General features: G+C 40.0%; 1 protein-coding gene across 3 annotated transcripts in view; it reads right to left on the reverse strand.

The window, feature by feature from the left end:
- Positions 1-3,187: 3,187 nt before the first annotated feature.
- The window catches only part of NIPBL (NIPBL cohesin loading factor), a 134,470-nt gene continuing 111,112 nt past the window's right edge, over positions 3,188-26,545 (reverse strand). For 2 of the 3 annotated variants that reach the window (XM_035100722.2, XM_035100720.2), the window contains 25 exons: positions 26,224-26,356; positions 25,513-25,656; positions 24,909-24,998; positions 23,171-23,385; positions 22,964-23,066; positions 21,309-21,407; positions 21,058-21,204; positions 20,568-20,702; positions 19,985-20,083; positions 18,643-18,696; positions 18,117-18,225; positions 16,798-16,934; positions 15,776-15,916; positions 14,642-14,735; positions 14,388-14,542; positions 14,129-14,219; positions 13,142-13,315; positions 11,133-11,323; positions 10,420-10,527; positions 8,623-8,823; positions 7,415-7,561; positions 6,480-6,772; positions 5,753-5,927; positions 4,693-4,878; positions 3,188-4,153 (listed from right to left, as the gene is read on the reverse strand). In XM_035100722.2, coding sequence (XP_034956613.1) covers positions 3,788-4,153; positions 4,693-4,878; positions 5,753-5,927; positions 6,480-6,772; positions 7,415-7,561; positions 8,623-8,823; positions 10,420-10,527; positions 11,133-11,323; positions 13,142-13,315; positions 14,129-14,219; positions 14,388-14,542; positions 14,642-14,735; positions 15,776-15,916; positions 16,798-16,934; positions 18,117-18,225; positions 18,643-18,696; positions 19,985-20,083; positions 20,568-20,702; positions 21,058-21,204; positions 21,309-21,407; positions 22,964-23,066; positions 23,171-23,385; positions 24,909-24,998; positions 25,513-25,656; positions 26,224-26,356 — 3,787 coding nt within the window. In that variant the 3' untranslated portion in view covers positions 3,188-3,787. Of the gene's footprint in view, positions 4,154-4,651; positions 4,879-5,752; positions 5,928-6,479; positions 6,773-7,414; positions 7,562-8,622; positions 8,824-10,419; positions 10,528-11,132; positions 11,324-13,141; positions 13,316-14,128; positions 14,220-14,387; positions 14,543-14,641; positions 14,736-15,775; positions 15,917-16,797; positions 16,935-18,116; positions 18,226-18,642; positions 18,697-19,984; positions 20,084-20,567; positions 20,703-21,057; positions 21,205-21,308; positions 21,408-22,963; positions 23,067-23,170; positions 23,386-24,908; positions 24,999-25,512; positions 25,657-26,223; positions 26,357-26,545 lie in introns of all 3 variants that reach the window. The other variant, XM_035100721.2, reaches the window with a different exon arrangement.

Here is a 26,545-nt window from a genome sequence, read left to right on the forward strand (position 1 = left end):
GAGTCGGTCACGACTGGACCTAATGGTCAGGGGTCCCTTTACCTTTACTACACACACAAAACTTCAGCGCAAGAGATAGCAGTGAGGGGGTGGGGGGTGGAAGTCTTGTAAAAGTGCTGTTATAAACAAAATCTGGCTTTATTCCCTTATGGGTACATAAGAGCCCTTGCAGAGTCCTTTGTAGGTTCTCAATCGGTAGGAGAAAATAACAGAGGCCAACCAGAGAATATTGAGAAGCAAAGCAGCTAGTAAGCTTGATCTTTATTCAAATGGACAGAGAGCTGTTGCAACAGGATCCCTGGCTCATGTGCAGCGAGCAGAGTGGGGACCTAGAACAAAAGGAAGCCCTATCTTTTATACCCTTCGTTTTACATTTCAGCTGGACAATCTGACTTACTTTCTTCCCTTGGGTCTCATTTCATCTTTATATACCCTACAGTATATACAACACAACCCATCTAGTCCAACCTCCCCCCCCCCCCCCATATCAATGCAGGAATCCTGCCCACAGCTGTCCCTGGGGTGGGCTCAGGCCACCAGCCTTTGGGTTATGAGCCAGACACACTGACCCATCGTGCCACCTGTTTACATTTAAAATGGGATTAAGGACGTGTGGATCCAGAATTGGCCTCCAGTCACTTACGGACTCATTGTTAAAACTGTGTTTATGGAAAACAATCTTACTCGGCTACAAATGATCACCAAAGAAGAAGATAGGCTGTGATGCAGAAGTCCCCAAAGAGGGAAGTCTGAATAACTTAAGAGTGGGAACTTGATCTTTGAAACAACATTCTTAAAAGGAAAATCCAGATTAATAGAGAGATGTTAAGCACACATGGTTTCTAACTTGTTGCCCTCTATATATTGCTGGACAACAACTCCCACAATCCCTATTGGCCATGCTAGCTAGTGTTGATGAGAGCTGGAGTCTCGACAATATCTGGAGGGCAACATGTTTTCCTATTAATGTTATAAATCATCTAAACTAAGAGTTTAAGAGTGTCTGTTGGGAGTGGACTCATATCCTTCTTACCTGTGAGGAATTCTCAGGTGGCACCCCAAAGCAAATAACCCTGTACAGAATTGCTGTTTGCCTCCAGTGGTACTTGCTATCTTTGCAGAAATCACCTGGAGGCTGAAGGGGTATATTTGAAGAAAAACATAAGCCAACATTTAATTAAAAAGTAAACTTTAACTCAGAAGGGAAGAATACCCTTTGCTCAGTTCCAAGGCACCATTCCTGAAATTAGTATTGCTGTCCTCAAATTATCCATCAAATTATGATTTTTCTTGTCAAGTGCTCATCAATGGTCAGAGATTGCAAAATTTAGACTGTATAAAGAGATAGCAAACATCCATATTTTCTTATTCAACAGTTTTGCTTGTATATGTAAAAGGAGTAGGTGGAATTTATTTAGAATCCTTGATGCCCCTCCAGAAGCAAGACTCAACATATAATCCACTCGCCATTATCAATACCCACTCCCCTTAGGAGCTTGTGCTGGAAACACAGTAAACAACTTTGAATCAGTTCTGTGTAAACTCAAAATATCCAGGAACAGTTGCTGCAAGGAACAAGCTTAATTAGCAATGGGATTAAAATGAAATTTCAAACATTTTTGCTGTTAAATTGTATTCCACAGAAACAATGTTTAACCACTGAAGTAATACTAAGATATTCCAATACCTTCCTGGGTAGAATTAATAAGTAATAAAGTAATAAGAAAGTAATAAAACCAATTTGTAAGCACCTAGAGAGAAGCCTTTCCCAATGTAGATCCCTCTATATTTTCCACTGCAACGTCCATCTAAAACTCAAAAACTGTAAACCAACATCTAGAAGGCACTAGGTTGGGGAAAGCAGACCTAGAGGGTAAAATTGATTTACTAACCGTCAGCATGGTTTTATAAAGAACAAGTAAAAGAAACCCGTTAAGTGATTGAGTATAACATTTGCTTTCCCAACTTAAAAGACTAAATTAGCACTAAAACTGCAGTACAACAGTTAAGACAAATAGGAGGAAATGAAAATTATTTCATAGAAAATTATTAAAGAGATTCTGAAGAATTAGTCATGTCAGTTTAATTCTTGAATTCTGTATAAGAAAATGTATTTGGATTTGAATATTAATCTACTCTTCCTAACAGATCAAGCAGCACACTAGAGTTCTGTAAACTGATGTAATAAAAGTCCCACCCCACCATATATCCAATTTTGCAGAATAAAACAAATGCATCCCAAAATGTTTCATGAACATCCACTTTTATACAAGCTTGAAAATAGAAAGACTTTAAAGTAGTTCTCTGCTAATTATTTGGATGCTATTAATTTCTTCTCTGTATGTTATTATTGGGGAGGACGGGACGACTACTATCCAGAAAGTCAAGCTGCTTTTAAACCTGGTGACGAGATATTTTGAAGCAACCACTCCAGAGTTTTAAGTAGTATTTCTGCTGTGTAAAAGGTCAAAAGAAATTAAGTAACTACAATACAACCAAGTGTATGACCCCTTTTAGAGAATAACTTAAGCATATTAGCACAATCAGTTACAAATCCATATTTACTCCTCTGATATTTGCACCCTATGACTAATTCAGTTAAGTGAAAATACCACTAGTGCAGCTAGAATTTTCTGGTTCACATAAAAATATCTATCTAACAATAGGATCCTAATGCACAGGTGGTGGTCTTGGGCCACGTACATTGTTCCTGGTCAAGAGCAGTCTGATCTCCTGATGTCCTAACCAAGGGAAATATATCCATTGCTAGTTTCTCAGGCGAGAGCGATGGCTGTTCCCACCCCACCCCCACTCAAATTTTGAACATTGCTATATAGACAGCATTAGAAAGAAATTGAAGCATACAAGGCATAAACTATAGTTTCTTTTTATATCAAAATGTACTCTTGAAAATGTGTTTGGCACAGTGCTAAATCATATATAGTTAATACTAAATATTGCAGGATACAATAAAACCCTGGAGTTAACTTGTGTTTACACCCTTTTAAGGGATAAAAATAAAAGATACCAATTATTCAGAAGTCAGCCTATACAAACTGTATAAACAATATTTATGTCTTGCTTTGAAAACCACTGATATAGTAAATTTTACATAAAAGACTGCAAAATAATATAAATGGATTTAAACAGATCTTTACAATAAGAAATTCAAATGGAAACAGACAAGTAACAAAGAGAAGTAAAAAAATTTATTGCAGTATTCGTTCCACCAGATTTGCTGGGGATCCCTTTTCTTGTATTATTTCAGGGTGACCTAATACATCAAAATCTACATTTACAAAAACTCCTCCTGCAGATAGGTCATAGATACTGCATGCTTTTCCCCCCAACAGAATAAATTATATATCCAGGAGATTCTGCCATTTTACAGCCTGGAAAAACAATGCTTCCCTGGAAACTGGGCTAAGCTAAAGAAAGCCATCCGCTGCTAGGTTAAACTCCAAGAACACTTTATTAAGAACATTAACAGACTAATTTCCAACATTCACTTGTTTATTTTTTTTAAAACAGAAAGGTTTTTTTTCAAGATATAAACAATTTTTGTTAAACTATTATACAGTGGGAGTAAAAATGAACTGAGAAGTTTCTGCTGCACAACAGCGAAGGAAGCTCCCACAAAAATGTTTACCAAACATTTCCTTCTGTTTCCTGCATCCCAGGTGTCATTCTTACTCTTCATTAAAATGATTTTTTTTTTGCCAGAAAGTTGATATTTCAAGTTTTTTTCTGTTATTTCCTGTAAAATTTGGCTGCATGTACAAATGCATTAGCTGGAAGTTCCATCCTTGGCGGCATACAACGATCGTAAAGTCTGAACCACTTTATTAGTCAGCTTATTAGCACTCGTTAGAGCAATTTTTTTGTAAATAATGTCTGACTCTTTAATAGTGTCTACCCAAGGCACCAGTTTGCGGCCATCACGGCGCTTAGCCTCAGTCCAGGAGCCACTGTAGGAGCCTGCCATCCACTGAACACTGAAGCCATTGCTGGTTTTCTGTACTACTCTTGCAATTTGTGGTCGATCTTTGTACTTTGGACAGCAAATAGCGATGACATCCATGACATCAACACTTTCATTCATCTGTGCTGCCAACTCCGTAGAGTCTGAATTTCGTTTTGACCTTCTCAATGACTAAAACATTGGGAGGGGAAAAAAGACCAAGTGTTACACAAAAGAACTTGAGTGAAATTATTGCTTTTATTGCTTTTAATCCCTTGACGCCGGGAGTTGGGATTTCCCGGCACACATTCCATTGCCGGCAATGAGACGCACCGCGACCGCCAGCGCCAAGGGGTTAACATCCTTGCAAAATCACATATTAATTTGTACCCGTGTCTTTTAACTCTTATTGATATATAAAATTATATGTACAAATGAATCATAAAGCTACATAAAAACTTGGCAACAATAAAAAGGATACACACAGTACATTCCAAAGGAAAATTAAACTTTATGCTAGATAAAATCTCTTCTATGTTTTTTATTGTTTTTGTTAGAACTTTCTACAAAAAGGTGTATAAACGGTTAAGAATTTCTATCTACAAAATGGTTTTTTTTCCATATTGATTACATTACTCAGTGTACATTTTATTATAGACTGACATTTATAAGCACATAAAATCATTTTACGTAATACGCTGCGAAATACGTTGACTCCTCCTCCGCCTCACCCCTGAAGTGCCTCCTCCTCTATCCTCCCCATCACTCTCATCATCCTCTGTCTCAGCTGCATTGTTTTTAGGGCTGCCTCCTCCGAGCAGCGAGGTAATAGCTTTGTTGCGAGCATTTGTGCTAGCTGACACTTCTCCATCTTCCTCCTCTTCATCAGGATCCAAGTGTTCCATGAGAAGTTTGAACTAAGAAAAGATATTGGAAAGAAGATTATGCACCACTTTAAAATGAGTTATGAAAATGGGGGGGGGGAGGAAGGAAGATGGTGCACAAGCCTTATGGGAGTAACCTTAAAACAATTTGTGGAGTACACTCTCAATTTAGTAGCATGTGATAAATCTTTTCTTGGAGAAAACAAGGATTGTTCTCTTCCTCAATTGGCCTTAAGGGGGCAAGGTTTTAGATCTCTTACATATTAGAGCCTCAATGTTAACTTTTGGCAATTGTAGGAAAATTTTGCTAGCAGCACACCAACACAAACCTTTTTACTCTTTGCCTGCTCTGTGGTCCATTTCTGGGCCAGGCTCAATGCATGAAATTTGCATTAGGTAGAAAGCTCCCAGTAGAATGAACAGAGACACATTGAAGGCATGGGGCCCCCCAACCCAGATCGGGACAACAGCAGCCTAGGGTATGTTGGTAATGTGTGAAAGCAAAAGCTTGTGCTCAGTGGCAAATTCTGTGATGTCACATGTAGCTTGAGCCTACACTTCAATTTTTGCATGGACCATCTCAAGCTAGCTGTGACAGCCCAACCCAATGACATTGAACTGTCAATGGAAAATGATGCAACCTGCAGCTCATCCAACAGCCTCTAATTTGCCTAGTTCTGTGCATTAGATACACATTTCTTTAGCAAGCAAACGAAGAGGGCAACTTGCAGTGGAAGAAGTCAGCATACTCCATTCCTCACCTCTGAAGAAAAAAACAATTTCAGCCTGTAGCCTTCATATTTCACCTTCTAAATAACAAAAACTTAAAAGTATTTCAGAACAGAGTTCAAGCATTTTTATAATGAAGCTGATAGGCAGTAAAATTCTGCAGGCTCTCAATACTTACATCTAAGTACTGTTTGACTATATTCCTCTTCACTTCATCTGTGAGCTTGGAATGAGCCATATCACTTCGAAGGAAGTCTAGCGTCTGTTTTGGATGGAAATGAATTCCTGCCTTCCTGTTTATTGTTTTATCGTATACTTTTGCCGATTCAGAGGGAGAATATTTCTGAATTTTACTGTTATCAAGAAAACAAAATGAATGCTTGAAGTTAATAATAATAATAACAAACATTATGGCACTAGGTTTTGCTAGATGCATCCGCATTATGCAGAATTTACTCAAGTTTTGAGTTCAATCCATAAAACCTCAAGAATGTGAATACATGAAATGATCAGATAAAACAGACGTAGGGAACCTCAGGCCCACCAGCAAAATGTGGTCTTCCAGGACTATCCAGTCCCCAGCCACACTCCTCGCCAGCCCTACTTCATAACTTTCTTGAGTGCTTTCGCTTGGCTAGAATGCATCTGAACTGTGATAATAGTTCTTGCTTGCCTGAATAAAGGTTGGAGAGATGGGTTGGGTGTGCATGAGGAAAGATCTGACTTTCCCATGGCTGGAATGTAGCCTATTTAAGAGTCATCCCTTGCTCCACTCAGTTTTGCTTCTGGCCCCACCCATCACTGCCATGCACACCCTAGAAGTTGCTTGCAAGAGAATGCAGCTCCCAGACAGAAAAGCTCCCCTACTCCTGAGATAAAGTAAGCAAAACTTGAATGCTCCTCACCTGTCAGAAAATCCACAGAGGTTCTTCAAATGCTGTTTTAACATCAACAGCAGCAATATGCCCTGGGAAACATTTGCAAATTCAATGAGAGGAGCTGAATTGTCTGGCAAACATTTCATGACAGCATTTATATCATTCTCTTCATCAGTATCTGACTCAGACTCTGCACGTTTTCGCAACTTTCGGGGTTTGTGAATTTCCTCCTCACTGTCGCTGTTACTTTCACTGTTACTTTCACTCTCGCTCTCTTCATCAGATGATGGCTTCCTTTCTTTTTTATATTTCACCATAGACTGAAAGAAAATGGCAGGTAGTTTAGAAAAATAGCAAACACCATTATCAATATATTATAAAAAGTGATTTGAAGACCATTCTAACGTGGTCATTCACCAGTATGAACTATCAATCAAGGGAAATTATGTGGCGATATTTTGGGAAAGCAGACTCAAAGGATGAACTACACGCACATCTAAGTTATTAAATATTCAACTCAGAATACATTCAATGTGTCCCACAAGACAAATGATTGCTTAATTTGATTATCAGCAGCCCCTTACATGGTTGCAGCATTTCTTTTTTAATGTATGGGTGATCAATCTGCAGCGGGGGTGCAGGGCCCCAGCTGGTAGGCACAAGGAGATTTGTGGCACATTCCGAAAACAGCAATAGGGTTCATGGATCTGGTTATAGTACACAGACATGCACTCTTGTCTGGCTTTCCCAATATTATGTTTCTGCCTAGGCTAGGTAGATTTGAGGCAAAGCCATCGTAAGAGTGAAGAAAAAGGATTCTGATCGCTAGAGTGGCATTCAGTTTGAACTCAGTAGCACACTTGTCCAAAAGGCTGGTCACCAAGGTTTTATCTCACCCTGAATAACTGAAGAGACATACCGGGTCATAGGAAGGTAATGTTATATAATATAATTCCACTTACCTCCTTAAATGATTGGAGAAGGTTACTACCAGAAACTGATAATGTGATGTCTATATGGTGCATTATAAAAAGTGGCTCTTCCTGGGTTTGGTAAGGAAAACAGGCTAGATTGTCTGCTATGTACAAAAGCTGATTCACCTCCGTTTTCTGTGGAAGTAGAAGAAAATTATATATATACATATACATACATACACACACACACAATCATTTCTGTGCTCGATGAGCTCTATGCCACATTCTTGCTCCTTGAATGCAGTATCCAGTGAGTTCCACCCAACATTTTTTTTGGGGGGGCGGGTTCCACCTGTGACATAGCGTGCGCTGCAAGGCCCACTACCATTGCAAGACCTGACCCCTCAAGATTGGTGGGCTTAGCCCTGTAACAATAGATTCTTTTTTGGGGGGTGGCTGAAGACATCTCAGCCCTACAGGGTTGGCGCATTTAGAAGGCATGGAGGAGATTCTGTTGTGCAAGGGTAAATCCTTGTAGAATGAGAGGCTTCCCACTACTTTGAATACAAACCATTATGTCTATTCCAAGTTATGAGCATGAACAGCCTTTGCAATTTTAGCCACTGAAACATCACAGAAGGAATGGATTCTGTCTCCTGTTGCCTCTACCCACTCCAACTATGAATATAGGGGCTGTGCTAAAAAGAAAAAGGGAGCACTCTTTTGGCATTGGAAGGAAGCTAAGATGAACCAGGAAAGCCACAAAGCATTCTGGGAAGAGAGAGGGATGAGTTTCACTCCTGTCAAGGAGAAGGAAGTAAAAACTCAAATCTGACCAAGCAACTGCTTTGTTAACCCTAAGGATGGAATCCCACATTTAGGAAAACCTATAAATATTGCTTCACCAAGTTTAGCCCTGTGTAGGGGAGATGCATCTTCATTTTTGTTAGCAATTCTCCAGGCCAGCCTCTCCTAACCTGGTGTGCTCTAGATGATTTGGACTCCAACTCCCATCAGTCCCAGCTAGCATAGCCAATGGTTAAGGATGATGGGAATTGTAGTCTAAAACATCTGGAGGGCACATGATTGGGGATGGCTGCTCAAGACGATGAAAGAAATTAAAAACATGTCACTACATAATTTCTATGTAGTTATATACTGCAACTTTTATACTATTTTATCCTCTCCAAAGCAAATCATACTTCATCAAAAGCACTTTTTAAAAAGAGTACAGAAAAGGTCTCCATTAGACTCACAGCTGTGTCATCAAAGAGGTTGAGTAAAGAAATGAGAAAGGCTCGTCGGTGTTGTCGGTTTCCTCGGATCATGGAGTAAAGGTGTGAGCACAAAGCACTGCTGGATTCATCGTGCCTAAAACCCCTCACAGGATCTTTACGGCAAGTGTTGATTGCTTGCTGTACCTGGTATGACATCTTCATACCAGCCACTGCTTTCATCTGAAGTTAAAAACATTTATAAGTCTTTGTTTTGCTTAGGACAAATAGAAAGAGGTTGCCACAAAGATTTGAGCTCAAAGTTATCTGTTTCGGTTTCTCCAATAGCTTTCTAGAGAACAATTTTCAAATCATATGCTTTTTTTATAGCAAACATGCACAATTTTGACACACTGATATACATGTTGGAGTTAGGGGGATTATTTGTGTTTTTAATATTTGTAGTCTTTCTAGGCCAAGGAAGAAAAATACATGTGTGTTTTCCAAAGCTACACACTTCAGCCTACTAGAGTGAAGGTTTTTCAATAATGCTTTTCAATTGCTCTCACAAAACAGTAAGTGGGACTAATTATACTCCTAGCTCCCCAAAATCTGAAATGCTGATGGCAGCTGCAATGAAATAAATAATATTCCCTATAAACTAGTGCTGCCATATGTTCAGTTTTCCTGGACATGTCCTCTTTTGGGGGGGCAGCATGCCTGTCCAAGTAGATTTTTGCATGGCACATGAAATGTCTGGTTTGGGGGGGGTATTTTTTATTGGGGGGGGTGTTAGAGGAGCACGCGCATGCCACCAAAGGGTAGGAGAGGGCAAACATTCTTCAGGGTCAGCCACTCTCCACCTCCCCTCATGCGCCACTGCTGTGCCCTAGAAGTGGAAGCGCTGCAGTGGGGTCAGGAGTGCCGCCACCAGCGCCACTAACACAGTGGCCACTGCAGCACCACAGTGGTGGCTCCTCCAGCTGGCACTGGGCCTGTTTCCTCTCAGCTCGCCCTGAGTCCGCTCAGCAGCCAGGGAGACAAGGAGGACTGGTTGCAACACAGTGTCTTGTGAGCAGGAGACCGAAGACAGCAAAGGTAAGAGAGGGGAGGGAAGGAGGGAGTGGGCAGGTGAGCAAGGAAGGAGATACGGGATGGTGGGTGGGTGTGCTCCAAATGTTTCTGGGTTTTTGATCTTCAGATTATGGCAATCCTACTATAGACTACAGATATGTATGTAATGAGCAGAGGAACAAAAACATAGAAAGTAAGGACAAAAACCATCACTCCTCTGCATACTTGCTTGGTATGAAATGGAATGTATAGAGTGGGAGAAAGGGCCCAGAGCGAGACGCTTAAGGAATATATAAAACAGGAAGGACAATGCAGGGATGCACAACTTGAATTACTTCAAGGACTAGTTTGACATTTTTTTCTGTGCCTTAAACAGACCACACTATTATTCTAGTTGCAATGCAAGCATTTTTGTTATAATGTTAATTGAGGCAGAGTTCCTATCTACATTCCCAGTTTGTTAACCACAATTTAGCAAGCTAGGATTGTGCATCAGGCGTCAACTCTTCCCTGTCCACAGATCTTGATAAATGTAAACTACAGTTGCTCATTACTTCCAAAACAGGGTTTAATGTCAGATCAAATTGTACTTGAAGATCCTAGTCAGTAAATACATTTCACTACCGTTCGCCGTTTTATTAGCAGGTCTGTGACCATATAATAAATGACTGGTTTGGTTGGTTGGTTCCCTATTTTAAAAGTAATTACTGAATGGCTTCACTGGAAAGGAACAAAAATAAGCACACCAAACAGAAGCATACATACATGAATAAATCCAGCATATTTTTTGTCAATCTCCACCAGCTGCTGGTCTGCTTTGTTCCTCATAGAAGGCTCTGGATCTGTGCCCATAGCTATTAAGTATGGCACACACTGAAAGAGAGATAGACACTTATTATAAAATCTTCACATATGCCTGCAGATGTCTATATTTTCCTCCTTTTATGTTTGACACGCTACAAATATCCATAGCCTGCAGAGCACCATAAAAAGAGGTCTGGAAAGGCTATGTGAACACCACAGAGCTGCACAACTGTTTGATTTACTTCTTGATTTCAGTTAAGAACAGCAAAATAGAAACAATAATACCTGAAGAAGTGACTCAAATAATAACACAACAGTTTAACCGGGTGGTAGTTTTTGAAACTTTGAACCTTTTCTGGAGCACCTCTTAAGAGGTTACAGATTTTATGAAAGAAAACCACCAGTTCCTGTGTTATTGTCTATAAGTCTGCAAATAAACAGCTCATTAATGAAAACTTAATGAAAAATTAATTAATTTATTAATTAATTAATTAATTAATTAATAATTATTAATTTAAAAATTAATTAATTAAAAAATTAATTAATGAAAAATTACTGAAAACGTAAATCAATTTGCAGATTAACAAGTGCAAAAGGTTTTTGTGAATACATTTTTTATTTTACTCCAAAGTAGGTGTATATAGGATGGCAGTCCAAATTATGCAATTGCATACCTGAACTGGATGGATAAGACCCTGGTTTAATGTCAGTGCAATAACATTGAGTGCGAAATGACGAACACTGGACTGCGTGTGAAAGAATGCCTCAAGGACCTGTTTGAGATAGAGCTGCATGATAGAGCTGCTCATCCCTGAGGAAATATCACCCATTTCTTTCAGATCTTCCTGTTTTGCTACCTTTTTCCCTATGAAAAAACAGAAACCAAAGGAGATGTTTTATCAACACTTTTTATCACATTATATACATACATGTATATGGTTTTTCATACTATATGGAACACAGGTTGGGAACGGGCTTCCTAAGGAGGTATGTGCAATTTTTTAAGTGGTACTGCATAACTCCTTCCTAACCAAATCCCTGGCCCAACATTTGTATGCTTTGCTGGAAACACAGAAACAGCTTCTCCTTCTTCCCTACTAACTCATTTCATCAACATAACATGACATTTCAGCTTGTGCCTCCTCACTAATTGGGATGACTGAAAGGCCTCTTGAGAAATACCATCACCACTGAAAATCAAAAGATACAATTTAAGACCAAGCTTGATCCCTGTGTCAAAAACATGGAGGAGCATAAACTTCTTTGCTGTTTTCAGCTGCAAATGCTTAAAGTTTCATTACCTCTACAGGAGAAAAGCACTGCTCATTTCAGGATAGGAAACCACACAATATCATTTCTGTTGTGGTTTACTACAAAGGTAGCAGAAAGACTGGAAGGGGAAGTGCGTTCTAGTTTAACTATCCAGACAAGTCTTTCTTCTAAAGAACCTGCCACCAATTCCAAGTTTAGGAGGGAAGAAAAAGTTAGCAGCAATTGCTCGAAAAAATCAAAGTATAGTTGAAAACTGAGCCAGAGCTCCTCAGAAGCCCCATCACTCTAGAGCAGGGGTCAGCAAACTTTTTCAGCAGGGGGCCAGTCCACTGTCCCTCAGACCTTGTGGGGGGCCGGACTATATTTTGTAAAAAAAATATGAACGAATTCCTATACCCCACAAATAACCCAGAGATGCATTTTAAATAAAAGGACACATTCTACTCATGTAAAAACATGCTGATTCCCGGACTGTCTGCGGGCCAGATTTAGAAGGTGATTGGGCCGCATCCGGCCCCCGGGCCTTAGTTTGGGGAACCCTGATCTAGAGCAAGCAGGTAAGAAACTGGAAAAGGGCACTTACTTTTGCAACTGCCATTGACAAAGGTTCTTTGAATAATTTGCATAAGCCCCGCCTGCTGAAGCAAGTGGGAGGAGTAATCCGCTCCAGGGTAGCTGCCTCCAATGATGGAGAAACTACTTTTAACAGACATTGTTTAAGTCAGGGGTCCCCAAACTAAGGCCCGGGGGCCGGATGTGGCCCAATTGCCTTCTAAATCTGGCCCGCAGACGGTCTGGGAATCAGCATGTTTTTATATGAGTAGAATGTGTCCTTTTATTTAAAATGCATCTCTGGGTTATTTGTGGGGCATAGGAATTCGTTCATATTTTTTAAAAAAATATAGTCCGGCCCCCCCACAAGGTCTAAGGGACAGTGGACCGGCCCCCTGCTGAAAAAGTTTGCTGACCCCTGGTTTAAGTCCTTTTCTACATATGAAAAGGCTAAAGAGGAAGAGCAGACTATACCACTTCATACTCCAGGTGGTGGTTGCAATGCTTTTAATGGTCCCTTTCAAGAAACCTTCTCTGAAAAGCAACACACACATGGTTCTGCCACAGCACTTTCACTGCAATGCCACAAATATGTTTTTAGGTTTTTTTGGGGGGGGGCATTCAAAAATGTGATTATACACCTGCAGTTTACTGCTTCAACTGCATTCAACCATTTCATTCTGCTGCACGTATAGATCTTTCCTAATTTGTTATCCCATTATCTGTAAAGTTTTCAATGCACAGAAAGCTCTTTGTGAAAACAACATCAGAGATGGAACTGAAAACTAAGTTGCAGTTACTTGATATTAATTACTTATTTTAAATGTTTACTTAAAGTGCAACAATGCTCATCACTCACATTCTCTATCTGCCTGTTGCATCCGTGTATCTTCCTCTTGGAGGTATGTTTGGAGATTTTTTAACACCTGGATTTTTAAGTTTACTGAGCTGTTCTTATCAGAGAGTATGCTGTTGTATAATGTTTTCACTTCTTGTTCAAACATTAGACCTGGGTGTTGTATGAATGCAAACCCTGAAAGAAAATAAGACGTTACAATTTGGTATATCCTTTTACTGAAGCAGATTTTAAAAGAAAGTCCTGAATGTTTATAATGGGGCCACATTCATATTTGCAGGCAACTTTATTTCAAATTCCTTTTGAAAAGATACTGTGCCAAATTGTGGAATATCAGCTGCCTTACGACAGGACACAAAAAGTATATAGATACATAAAGTGGGTACTAACCCATTTTAGAAGCATTAGAATTACTCTGAAGTGTAAAACTTGCTTGCATAGAATCAAACTCTTACAGTAATCTATCTCAACACAGAAGCAAATTCTCAGGTGGCAACCATTCTGCATGGGAGTTCCATTCCTCGCCCCTGTGCATGTCAGCAGAGTGCACATTATCCCGTCCTGCCCCTGTTCCGCCCCCTTCTGTATCCAAAAGGACCTCATGTCGGCACAAAATGGTCGCTGCCTATATTGAAATAGCAATTGCTCTGAATCATCATAACCAAGAACTCATAAGTAACCCTGAAGTCTGTTCAACAAATGCAAAGGTAACTTCTATTCATCAAAGCAACTTCAATCCAGTGCAGGTTACTTTTGGAGGAGGGAACAGGAGGCATTTTCCACCAATTTCTCCTTTCCCTTGCAAATCTCCAATTCCACCTGCCATCCACCGACTCTCTGGAGCAGATGGAGGGGGCATGTAGGAGACTGCAGGGGAAAGCAAAAATCAGCAGAAGCTGTCTTTCCTGCTTCCACCAGCAGAACTTTGGTAGAATTCCACTATAGGCAAATCTATGTGCATCTAATACCACATTATTTCTATGTTCTTACCTAGACCAATAATGGCTTTTGTTTGTACCTCCTCATCTGAATGTTTGGTAAAATACATCAGCAGCTCAAGTACTTTATCCTTAATGTTAACCTGTTTAAAGGGGAAACAATGTGGATAATTCAGGGGGGAAAGCTTGGGAAAATTTTCATTCATTTAAAAGTAATCACATAGGAAAATCTGCTCATCTAAGTTTATTATTCCCCCAAATGTCAGTCTATCCAAATGTAGTAGTAAGCAAATAAATACTGAATGTTTTACCTTGCTGTTGCCTTTAAAATCTTCTTGATCAAAATCAAAATGCCGACACAGTGCACCAACAGTGAAAAGGGATCTAAGGAGTGCTGGTTTATTTGCTGTAAGTATAGTGCTGTTTGGGTCTTCTTGATGTTGACTTTTTAATTTTGAAAGTGCACCTGCAAAAAATGAAGAATACTTGTCTTCATAGTTTCTTTTCATATTAGATGTTTAATTAACTTTAAAATAACGAAAATCCTGCATAAAAATTTACTCACCATAGTATCTATTAAAACAGGCCCATACAAATTTGTAATTCTGAGTGACCTTGTTTACAACAGCCCCAAGACAGCTGACACAGTGTTGCACTACCTAGAAACAAAGCAGAACACATTAGATATTGTTAGAAGTAATCTCTAAGACAGGGGTCCCCAGACTTTCTGCGCGGCGGGCCAGTGCCCGCCGCGCCGACCGCGCGGTGGGCCGGAGGGCAGGCGAGTGCGCGCGCAGCGGGCCGGAGGGCGGGGGAGTGCGCGCCCGTGCGCATGCGCACACGCACACGGGCGGGAAAAAAATCGCCAAAAATCGCTTGTGCGCATGCGTATGGGCCTCCCCCGACCCGGAAGTGCACCAGAAATGACCTCTTCCGGGTCGGGAGAGGCCCATACGCATGCGCACAAAGGATTTTCGGCGATTTTTTGCCGATTTTTTAGATCGTCGCTGCGCCGCGCGCCGTGAGAGCGGGCGGCGGGAGTCGTCGCGGGCCGGATTGGAAGGCCGATTGGGCCGCATCCGGCCCGGGGGCCGTAGTTTGGGGACCCCTGCTCTAAGACAATACAAAGCTGTCAGAGGAGAAATCAACATCTTGCTCTTATTTTAAAAGGTAAAGGTACCCCTGACCATCAGGTCCAGTCGTAGATGACTCTGGGGTTGCGGCGCTCATCTCGCTCTATAGGCCGAGGGAGCCGCCGTTTGTCCGCAGACAGCTTCCGGGTCATGTGGCAGCATGACTAAGCCGCTTCTAGAGAGCCAGAGCAGCGCACGGAAACGCCGTTTACCTTCCCGCCAGAGCAGTACCTATTTATCTACTTGCACTTTGACGTGCTTCCGAACTGCTAGGTGGGCAGGAGCTAGGACCAAGCAACGGGAGCTCACCCCGTCACAGGGATTCGAACCGCTGACCTTCTGATCGGCAAGTCCTAGGAGCTGAAAGCTCTGGGGCTATTATGAGAATACAATTATATTCTAATACATTTCTAGCTTTCTTTTCTATAAGAAAACTAACATCTCTATAAGAAGACTAATGCCAATAAAGTGCAGTAAAAACCATTACAAAAATATGAAGTCAAGTCATATTTAACATGAGTACCATGCTAATGCACAATAAGTCTGGAGTAGAAATTAAACCTTACTGTCATGCCATATTTGATTATAAGCTTCATGAGATCTTCTTCAATAGTAGCAAGGAAAGTCTCACTCGGATGTTCCATCAGTGGCACTACTAATTCTAAAATTTTTGCAACGTTGCAGATCACCATGAAATCATTTTGACTCTACAGAAAAACATTGCATATGGTTAAGCTTCTTTGCTCTTCTTGTGCTGTTATACTACTACGTATCTGAATAACGTGAGTAATAATCACTTCTAGTGATCAATTCCAGCTATTTACAACTACACCTTGAATGGAATAAAAATTATATTGCAGATAGAAAAAACAGTTGCCAGTATGTGAGTTTAAAGAGTTAGCAACTTTATTAAAAATAAATAAATGTTAAACTAGCATCAGCAAGGGTTGACACGAATGGGCATATGACAAGGGCCCACGCCCCAACAGAGCTCACTGTAAAGGGCCCCCTAGCCCTGCTGCAGTGAGGAGGTGGGCTTACTGGGGGCGGGGCATGGAAACCATCTCCAAAACCTGGAGCTGAAACTTCCTTGCAGCAAACATAAAAAGCATATATGACTAACATGTAGAGATATTTGTCTAATGTCCCTTCTGATGTGTACACACACTGTCTGCATGTTATCACACTTTACCCATTTGCCAAGGGAAGCATTGGAGACCATGCAAACCTATTGGGCACATAAGGTTTGAAACTACCCTGAATTAAAGAACAGTCATCCACATGAAAAGGAATGCTTTCTGAGGCACAAGAGAGGACTCTCAACTTTCCCCCCAACCCATGATCTCCAGTTTGCAAATTTAAAAGCAGCAAGATGCTTACAATTGTTTCCTATGCAGCTAACCAATATAAAAATAAAGGAGTAAATCAGGGAAACCCCAAATTCCTCTGGAAATAGGCTACCAATGCCTGGTGCCTAAAAGCCAATAGGGAAAGCCAATAACTTTGCTGCTTCCAATTTTCACTTCAAATCATGAGTTTCACATAACATAAGCAGAGGTAATGTGGGGAAACAGTAGGGAGTACTTACACTGCATTTAGTGGTAAGATATGGCTGCATGGTCATGGCATGTTTGACCATTAACTGGGGCCTGATTTTGCTGAATAAGAACAAAGTGGTTATGCAAGCTACCAAGCAACTTGAATTCACACCCTTATTGTCGGAATCTGCAAAAATAAGGAAAAAATGTAAGCATGCATGTATATACATGTGCACACACAAACACACTTAACTAATATTCCATTAAGATGTTCAAATACTGTATACAAAAACTGTTGTTAATATTATTTAGTATCATGTGCGTCCTGGATATATTATGGACAATTAAATCAACAAACAGAATTGGAACCGAAGCTGCTTGCAATAGCCAGGTCCATGTGCTACTTACTGCGGAGGGGAGAACTGTGAATATCTATCCCTTTCTCACCGCTTCTCCCTCCCCGCCGCCTCCCACAGAGCAGAGCAGGCATAGGACAGGGGTTCGGAGAGTCGCAGCGCAGTGCTTCTCCGAACCCCCAGTCCTGTGCCTTTCTCCACTGCCGCCCGCCTCACTCGAATATAAGCCAAGGGCAGCTTTTTTCAGCACGTTTTTGGTGCTGAAAAAGTAGGCTTATACTCGAGTATATATGGTACTTTCTGGTTTGGCATGACAACATCTGCTTCCCCTGCAACACTCAAAGCTTCCATGGGAACATTATTTAGATGGGTTTTGATTTCACAAGTGCAGAACTATTGCAATTCAGTTTAAGACCATAAAATGAGCATAAAAAAACTGCACTGTGTGCTTCATTTTGTAATGGATATAGTTCTGAAGGCTGGGTCATAAAATGCTTTCTCTCAATGTGAACAGGTCCTCCTGGACCTGCTTTCTAGCTACACAATCACATGGTCAAGTGTATTTCATTTATTGAATTTATATCTCACTCTTCCCCTCTAAGGGGACCAAGACAGCAAACACATCCACAACAGATTTTAAAAAGCATTTTAAAACAGTTACCGTAAAAAAAAATCTAAAAAGAGTTACAGGTAAAAACATTTCATCCAGTGATCTCAGGATGGCCCTTACAGTATTCTTTAGCCACCAAATGCCTGAGTAGACAGGAATGTTCTCCAATTCCTCCGGAAACTGTGTTGGAGATACCCACACCTCACTACATGAGGTTTATACAGGGTGAGTCTTTTAAAAGAGGCCCCGTGGAACATGTGTACTCTGTATCCACGGCGCCTCTTTTAAAGGACTCACCCTGTATATGAACACACTTCTGCAATAATTTGAATTCTACCTGGAGCTCTGCTACCCACAAAAAATTTGACATAGCTTATGAATGGAATGCAAATAACTGTTTTACCTGCCAGAGATTCTTCATACTTCAGAATGTGTTCAACCAAATTATCCACAAGCTGAGTACAGGCTTTCTTTACAGGCTTATATGAAGCATCTTCTTCAGATTTTAGTAACTACAAAGATACACAATATGGACAATGTTGATACTCATGGCTAGATTCTGAGAATATACAAGCCATCTTCATAAGAGAGCATGTAAAAATAGCAAAGAGCTATATTTCTGCCACACATGGGAAGCAACTGTCAATAGGCCAATAATTTGCAAGCAGAGCATTGGATCAAAAGAAAAGTGTGTGTAATGGGGTTGGAGGAGGGTGACTTTCCTCACACCCTCCTGGCAACCTCCTCTCCAAAATGGCTTCCCAAAAAGGTATTGCTCCCATTTGTGGAAGCAACCTCAGGAATCCACCTTCACCTTCAAATTCCCACTCCACAGCCTACCCCATTCAGTAGGGCTATAAACCTCAAACTGAGGGAATTCCATTTTTAGAAAGTAAAATGTAAGATATCTGAACAGTTACAGTACTTACATTTTGAAGAAGCTGTTCAAACCAATCATACCCTGTATCTCTACAAGCTGCGACCTAAGAGAAAATAAAAATGAAAATACATTTGCATGTAACTTTTCAACAGTAACATATGCTAATATTAAAACATCAATAAGTAAAGGTAAAGGACTCCTGGACAGTTAAGTCCAGTCAAAGGTGACAGCTTTCTAGATCATGTGGCCAGCACGACCGCTTCTGGCACAACAGAACACCATGATGGAAGCCAGAGCACACGGAAACACTGTTTACCTTCCCGCCACAGTGGTACCTATTTATATACTTGCACTAGTGTGCTTTCAAACTGCTAGGTTGGCAGGAGCTTGGGAGAGAGCAATGGGAATTCACCCTGTCGCACTGCCGACCTTCTATCAGCAAGCCCAAGAGGCTCAGTGGTTTAGACCACAGCACCACCCACAATAGTAATATACCAAATGTAAGTTTTTTCTAGCCTTATGACTATTGCTTTGGGTTACTGTCCCTTCACTCTGTCTAACCTACAATATTTTTGGAGCAGGGACCTCTTTCCTGTTAGGCTCTATAAAGTAACATGCTCATTCATTGTATTAATAGGTTTCTGAATAGCATCTCAAATATTTGAAACACCATCTAAGTTCATTAATTATTAACTTAAGACCAATGCAGGCCAAATATGTTTTTTGAAACAATGTCAAATAAACATGAAATCTGCTTTATATAAATGAAAACTATAAAAATATTGTAATTACTGCAGGAGTATTGTTAAACTCTCCTGAAAATATTTGATTCCATTTAACGTTCTGTTTACTTAATCAACTTCAATCCTACATACATGCTATATACTAGAATAGTTGATCAGTTATAGGGAACCTCACTAAAGGCCCAGAGTATTTTACAAGTATCAAGAGAGATGTGTGCTACAAACTGCAATATTTGCTTGAGCACTACAGTATGAGAACTCTCAGCCTTTAAATAATTACAGTGGTAACTCTGGTTAAGAACTTAATTCATTCTGGAGGTTCATTCTTAACCTGAAACTGTTCTTAACCTGAAGCACCACTAATGGGGCCTCCTGCTGCCGCCACGCTGCCGGAGCACAATTTCTGTTCTCATCCTGAAGCAAAGTTCTTAACCTGAGGTACTATTTCTGGGTTAGCGGAGTTTGTAACCTGAAGCGTTTGTACCTGAAGCGTTTGTAACCCGAGGTACCACTGTAATGAACAAACACTAGGGACAGAGGATAGTCACCAATCATGCCAAGGACAATAACAAAATTAGAACACATTGGATACAACTCAATTTATCACAATTGATACATTAGTCAATGGGAACAATAGCACTCTCATACCACATCTGTAATGTTCAATATTTTCCTGGTCATTGCTTCTTTGTCATTATGGGGAGTTGGAGTAAACCACAGCTTCTGGAATGTCTCATTTACCAGTTTCTGGAAATAAAATGGATAGCTATTGATTAGGTAAAAGTAGCTTGCCACAGTCTCTAAACTACCAACAAGAGTCTACAAAAAGCACAATCCACTAGACACACATCACTAGCAGCTCAACTTGAATGGAAGGGAAATAAGCACCAATATAGCCTAAGTCACGCAAACCCCACCCTGCCGAAGCAGCAACCACCCACTGCTCACAGATCCAAACACTGCTTTTGAGAAGTGCTTTAATCCCTGCTCAGTCCCGCTGTCCCGACTGCACAATCTTGTTACTTGCTGGAAACATGGCATGCTGCTAAAGCAGGATTAAACCCTGTCCTCATACACATGAGCTGACATCACTAGTGACTTCAGCGGATGGACAGGTGGGCCTGGTTTGAGGGAAATGGCCTCACAGGCAATACTGGAACCCCTGCCGGCCAAGATGGACCCACAGGTCAGAGGCTGCTCACCCCTGTAGTAAGTGATTCGTTTCCTGTACCTTAATGCCTTCTTCATCGTTGACTCTGCGAATCATTTTCACACACATTTCTGTAATTTTGGGAAATGTTGGTTGTTCAATGCAGATATCCCTAAGAATCTTTATGACTCTTTTTCTGACACTAATACCAGTATCCTGAAAAAGCAAAAGAAAGAAATTTAATATTAAGATTTTTTTAAAAACCAGCCCAGCATGTTACCCATCTTACAACACATAGGGCAGCTATAATAAGCTGATTAGCAACAGATAACTAATATAATGTCTATTAAAACGCGACCACACAGTACCATGATTAATAAGCTGAAACACTTAGTTAAATCCTTACAAATGGGGGGGGGGATCTTCTTAATGCTCACTATTGCCATTTGAGATGCTTGTCAGAAACTATGTTTCAACAGAGGTGAACAGAGGACCATCATATTTATTTTCATCATAAAGAGCTATGTAAAAATTGAACTTATAAAATGTTTGAATTTAAAAGTAGCCATACCAGTATTCGCTCGATCAGCATGTCATAATACTGTTCAGCAAGCTGTGGTCGACAAAGCACAAACCGACCAAGTAATTCCACGGCTGCTTCTCGTACACTAGTGGAATTGTCCATCAACCGTCCATGGACACCTCGTTGCATGTCAAGCTATAAGCAACAAGCAAGAAAGAAAAGCAAAGTGAGGGAAACCATAAAAGCTGCTTGTGAGAATGGAAGAATGCGTGTATGGTAGAGTGTTTTCTTTTGTTTACCCTGGCTAGAATGCTGGGATCTACAGCAACAACCTCAGACAAACACTTCATGGCTTTTGTTCGAACAGCAATTGCATTTTCACCAAGCACACGCAGAATCTAATAAGAAAACAAAACAAAAAGGGCATTTTATTTGCTTTTGAAAAGTAGCACGCAATGTTTAACGAACAAAAATGAAGTGAAGAAACATGCTAGAATTGAAGTAAAATGAAAAACCAGCTAACAGAAATCTAACATAACCTCACCAAAGGGGCACTCAGTCAAACATATTAATTGCACCACCCCATTTCACTCCATGTGAAAGGTCCACATGTTTAGCCACAATTCAGTAGCCAAGCCATTATTTGAAATAGCCAACATTCCCCTCTTTCAAATCTTTTAACATGTGCACACTTGCATATATGGAGGACTGGGGGCAAGAGGTGCCTTACGTCTTGATGACATTTGAAACTGGCAGAAGCAGAAAGTATTTGCCTGCTCCAAAGCCCAGCTTATTCCAAAAGGAGACTGGGTAGGGGCACCCTGTGTCCTACTTGATTCACTTATGGGGTGGGCAGGTGCATCCATTACCCATGACACTTCTCAAGAATGATGTGAATTGAAGACCGCTCCAGAGAATATTACAGCTGGCTGAACATAAGAGGGTAAGATTTTCATTGGCCATCACAGAGAAAGCACTTCCTCCTTACCAAAGATGCATGATTTTGGGGCCAGGAAAATAAGACTATCCTGTCTATACCACTGTTGGGCAGATACATCAGTGCATTGGAACTCACTACAGTGAGCCTTGGCTGCTTGTATTAAATATGGTCAGGGAGAAGGTAAAGAGAACATCTAGGCCACAGCACTGGGGCATTTGCCCCGGTAAGTGGATTTGTGGAGGGCCTGCCCCTTGAAATGAATGGAGGCTGTGCAACAGCAATGTTGGGTGGATTGTGCCCAGAGTGATATAAAATATGACTGCTTGCTTGTTGATAATGCCTTCTTTAAAGAGGCATCTAAATATGTGTTTTCTTTTGGTATTTTTTGTGATAATTTTGGATCAAGTCCTCCATAGTAGCTATTTCATTATTCTTTCTGTTTTTTTAATCCACTCTGGTCAAGAACCACAATGAAGGCCAAAAAATTAAACAAAGTAGGAGTACACTTGTATTTCTGGAGGCCTAACATGGTGACCCATTCAAACATGCTTGCGTTCCTATTAAATATTAATATAATCAAGCTACTGAATTACGACATTCATCATGGCAGTACCATGCACTGCAAGCAAACTACTAAAACTATTTTCTATTTTGAGTTATTAAGCTGCTCTACTATGATGTGTGAATATACACTTTATGAGGTAATAGCCTTAAAATTCAAGAATGCAAATGAAGTATATGTAGGCAAAGGACCATTATCCTTTTAAGACACCCTTTTAACTTAAGGTTCTTGTTACAAAAATGCACAGATGAAATAAGAGTTCAATGATGTGAAATGCATGCAGGATAAAGAAAAATGTTGTGGAATTGATACATAATTATGGAAGCATGTGGTATTACCACGACCTATTAAATACCTGCGCTTAACAATGAACAGATATTGCACACTACCGCATAAGCGTTTGGAACCAGGAAGCCAACTGTATTTCACTAAAGACTTCTGGCACAGTTTACCTGTGTCAAATAAATATCGAAGCTCTGGGCAAACGGCCTCATAGAGGCCAAGTAGCGAACAATCAAGCAAGCATCTTCATAGTCCACAGTATCAGAATTCATCCTGTAATGAAGTGGTAGAATATTGCTTTAGCATTTGCTTATCAACAGAAGAATATAGCAATACATGAACACCAAATGTTGTTTAGTAAATAAAAATGAACTCACCTTAATGTACTGAACTGAGAAGGTGCCGTTTTAATGATGTTGCGGAGAAATTTTTTGCGACTTTCTGCTCTGTGCATGATTTGTCCCGTTGTCTCGATTTCTTTTGCATGGTGTGTCCCTTCAGATGAATCATCATCCTTCTGAGTTTTCATTGCTTTCTCAGTCTCCATAGTAGTGTCCCGAAACCACTGTGCTATATAAAATTTCCGAGAAAACTGGTATGGCAGAAGAGAGTGTGGGAAAATAAGTCCCAAAAAGGACAATGTCAGAAAGTGTTTCATTACTTCTACTGTTTGTTGGATAGGCTTATGTAGTATATTATTAATTGATGAAAGCTGCCTTGAGTATTTTTACAGCATCAGAAAGGAGGGATATAGATTTTCTTAAATAAATAAATAAGAACGACACTAGTATTTTAAAATATATTGATATAAGTTCTTGTTACTGGAAATAAAGCAGGGCATTTCCATATTCCAAGCCAACTACATTTTGAATTACATATAGCTGGATTTATCAACTGTATTTTGAGTTGCATGTAGTTGAATTTACCCCAAAGTCATTTTCATGTACAAGAGTTAATTCCGTTTGCAAATACACTTTAACTCCTGGATTATTTATACTTCAAAACATGATAAAACAATTATAAACTGATTTTTAGAGTCTATGATAAACGAACGTGTTCCTCTATTGCTTATTAAATGTGACCATCATAAAAGTGTTATGGCCTACTCTTCACCTACCCAGAGTGCCTCTGTCCATGATAATACAGGACTGCTTACATGATAGGAAGCAGAGTCAATGACAACTATGGTATATTCCCCATAAGGGAGAAGGGCCACATCTCAAGGCATAGCACATGCTTTACATTCAGAAGACCCCCAGGTTCAGTTCCCGGTATCTCCAGATAGGGCTAGGAGTATAGGCAGTACTGAGCAAGTTAGATCCAAAATCCACAATACTGAACACTTGGGACTTTTCATTTTCACTTATGCAAAAGCAGCAAAACATTTAAAAAGTAGCAAAACTTATTTGTGACACATCCGAGGAGGTGCAACTCCTGCTTCAGCTTCTCAAACTTCTAAGAAGAGAGCAGGGGAAATGTCTGATTTGCACTTCCATGTTTGCTCCTTTATTTGAACTTTTAAAAAAATCACTCAAGTTGTTTTAGTAACTACCATCAAATGTGGTTCTGTCATCTCTTTCTTAGGTTATATTATAACCCCACAAACTTTAAAAAGAAAAAGGTACCGCCAAATTGGAAGAACGAGCATTTTTATACTGAACAGTGGTGTAGTGGTAAATTTTTAGTGCAGGAGCTTGTCGGGACAACTCCCAAACCTCCTAACACTGGGTGTGTATGAAGCAGAAAACAGTTTATAGTAAAAAGAGACAATTTGCTTGTAATACTAAAACACTGACATGTAAAGCTCAGCAGGGAAAAACACTTATTTTGCCAGTTTTTTGCCTCCTACTAGAAAGCTACAAGTAACATGAACTTTGTAATTGTTGGTATCAATCTCTACATAACCTTTTAGATGTTCATACATACCACCTTTCTATATGTTTAACTTGTGGTGCCTGTATATCTTAGTTGCAGTTTAAAAGTTTAAAAGGCAGTAGCCTTTGTGCCACCTCCTCTATTGGTGTGCTAAGGGAGAAAGGCTTAAGGTCTACAGTTGATGTGGCCTTCAAGACAGAAAGGGTTAAGCAGACTTTCACTTAAACAACTACAACATACCACTAGTGATGCATCAGTTTCTGTATTTTCTTCCAAATAATCTAACAGTGCCTTTTGCAGTTGTTGAATTTCATCATCCCCTCCTGAGACCTGTAACACACAATATATTTTAAATAAAATCCACACCCTTCCCAACATCAGAACACACTAACTTGATCTAAACACACTTTAAAGTAAACAAATTACAAAACACACCGGGAGCATCAATATGTCACACACAACATGTTAACACACAACAAAAAATAAATGGTATCAAGCACAATCAATTAGTAGCAAGTGTGTGAAACACTATCTCCCAGGAAACCTGTTGGGCTGCTTCTGCAGCAAATTTTTATTTTGCCATGAAATTAAACATTGTCTCTTGCCCACCCTCCGCCTCCCACTTCATCCCAGCTAACAGCTGGATGCTCCCAGAGGTAACTGCCGCAAACTTATATTTTAAGGGTAAGCTAATCAAAATGAGAGGCCAAAAGCACTCTTGATTTTTGAGAGTAACACAAAGAAGAAATCTCACAATTCTATTTTTCTCATGGTTTTGTTTTATGGACACTAATCTCTACACTGAAACCTGCCTTAAAATAATCAACAATAGCTTCACTCAAACCTGTTTTAAAATTCGAGCTATAGATCCCTGATCCATTTTGCTAGTGACTGCATCCTTCCGCAGCCGTGCTGCTACGGTACCAAGATAGTCGAGTGATGCCACCCTCAAAGCCATCTCTGTAGATTTATTACTAAATTGATGGACCTAAGAAAACAAAAGAAAAAAATACATAAACTTCATAATTATTTCCCTCACATTTCAAGACAATATTGCTTGATCCTCTCCTACATAATGGGAAGAGTTCAGTAACATTATTTAGCATTTCACATATAATTCAGGCGACTCCAAATCAAAAGCCCGAACTTCCCCATCCTCTCTCCATTTGTAAGAAAATTTCTTCTGCCTCTCATTTAGCATATCTTTACAGTTGACCAACATTAACTCAAGGACACTTCAAACATAGCTTTCAAAATCTGGAGTCCATTTCTGTAACACATTGGTGAGACTTAACATGGAACAGTGATAATAGAGCAGGAGGCAGAAGAATTCAAAGTCTAAAAGAAGGAAAAGGAGTGAAATTGCCTGTTCTTCATCCCTCATCCTAGTTAAGGACCACTCTTATATTAAGTCTTCACCAGCTCAAAGCACATTGCACTGCATGCAACATGCAAATTCAGTACAATAAGACTATTTTAACAACTTACATCAAAATAAGCAAGCCATTATTAAAAGTGAAGCAGAATTATTGCTTCAAAAATCCAAGTATCTTACCAACAGTCTTCCCAATAGACTAAGTAGTAACTCCGCAGCTGGCCATTCTGGTTTGTTGACAGTGGAAAGGAGATCCTGAACAAAGTTCTCAAAGAGTGGCCTATAATCTTCTTCCCCTTGCTTGCTACCACATCTGTTTAAAGAAAGCAATGAAAAGGGAAAAATAAGACATAATGAATTCACCTTTCAATCAATCCTAGTTTTTTCTTTTAAGTTTTTAGTGAGAATTTTCTGGCACTATATATATATAATCATAAATGTGGAACAATATAACAGTAATAAGCCTGATAATCACACCTGGGAGAAGTAGTATGCCTTAACA

The sequence above is a fragment of the Zootoca vivipara genome, chromosome 11, assembly GCF_963506605.1.
Source record: "Zootoca vivipara chromosome 11, rZooViv1.1, whole genome shotgun sequence".
Lineage (NCBI taxonomy): Eukaryota > Metazoa > Chordata > Lepidosauria > Squamata > Lacertidae > Zootoca > Zootoca vivipara.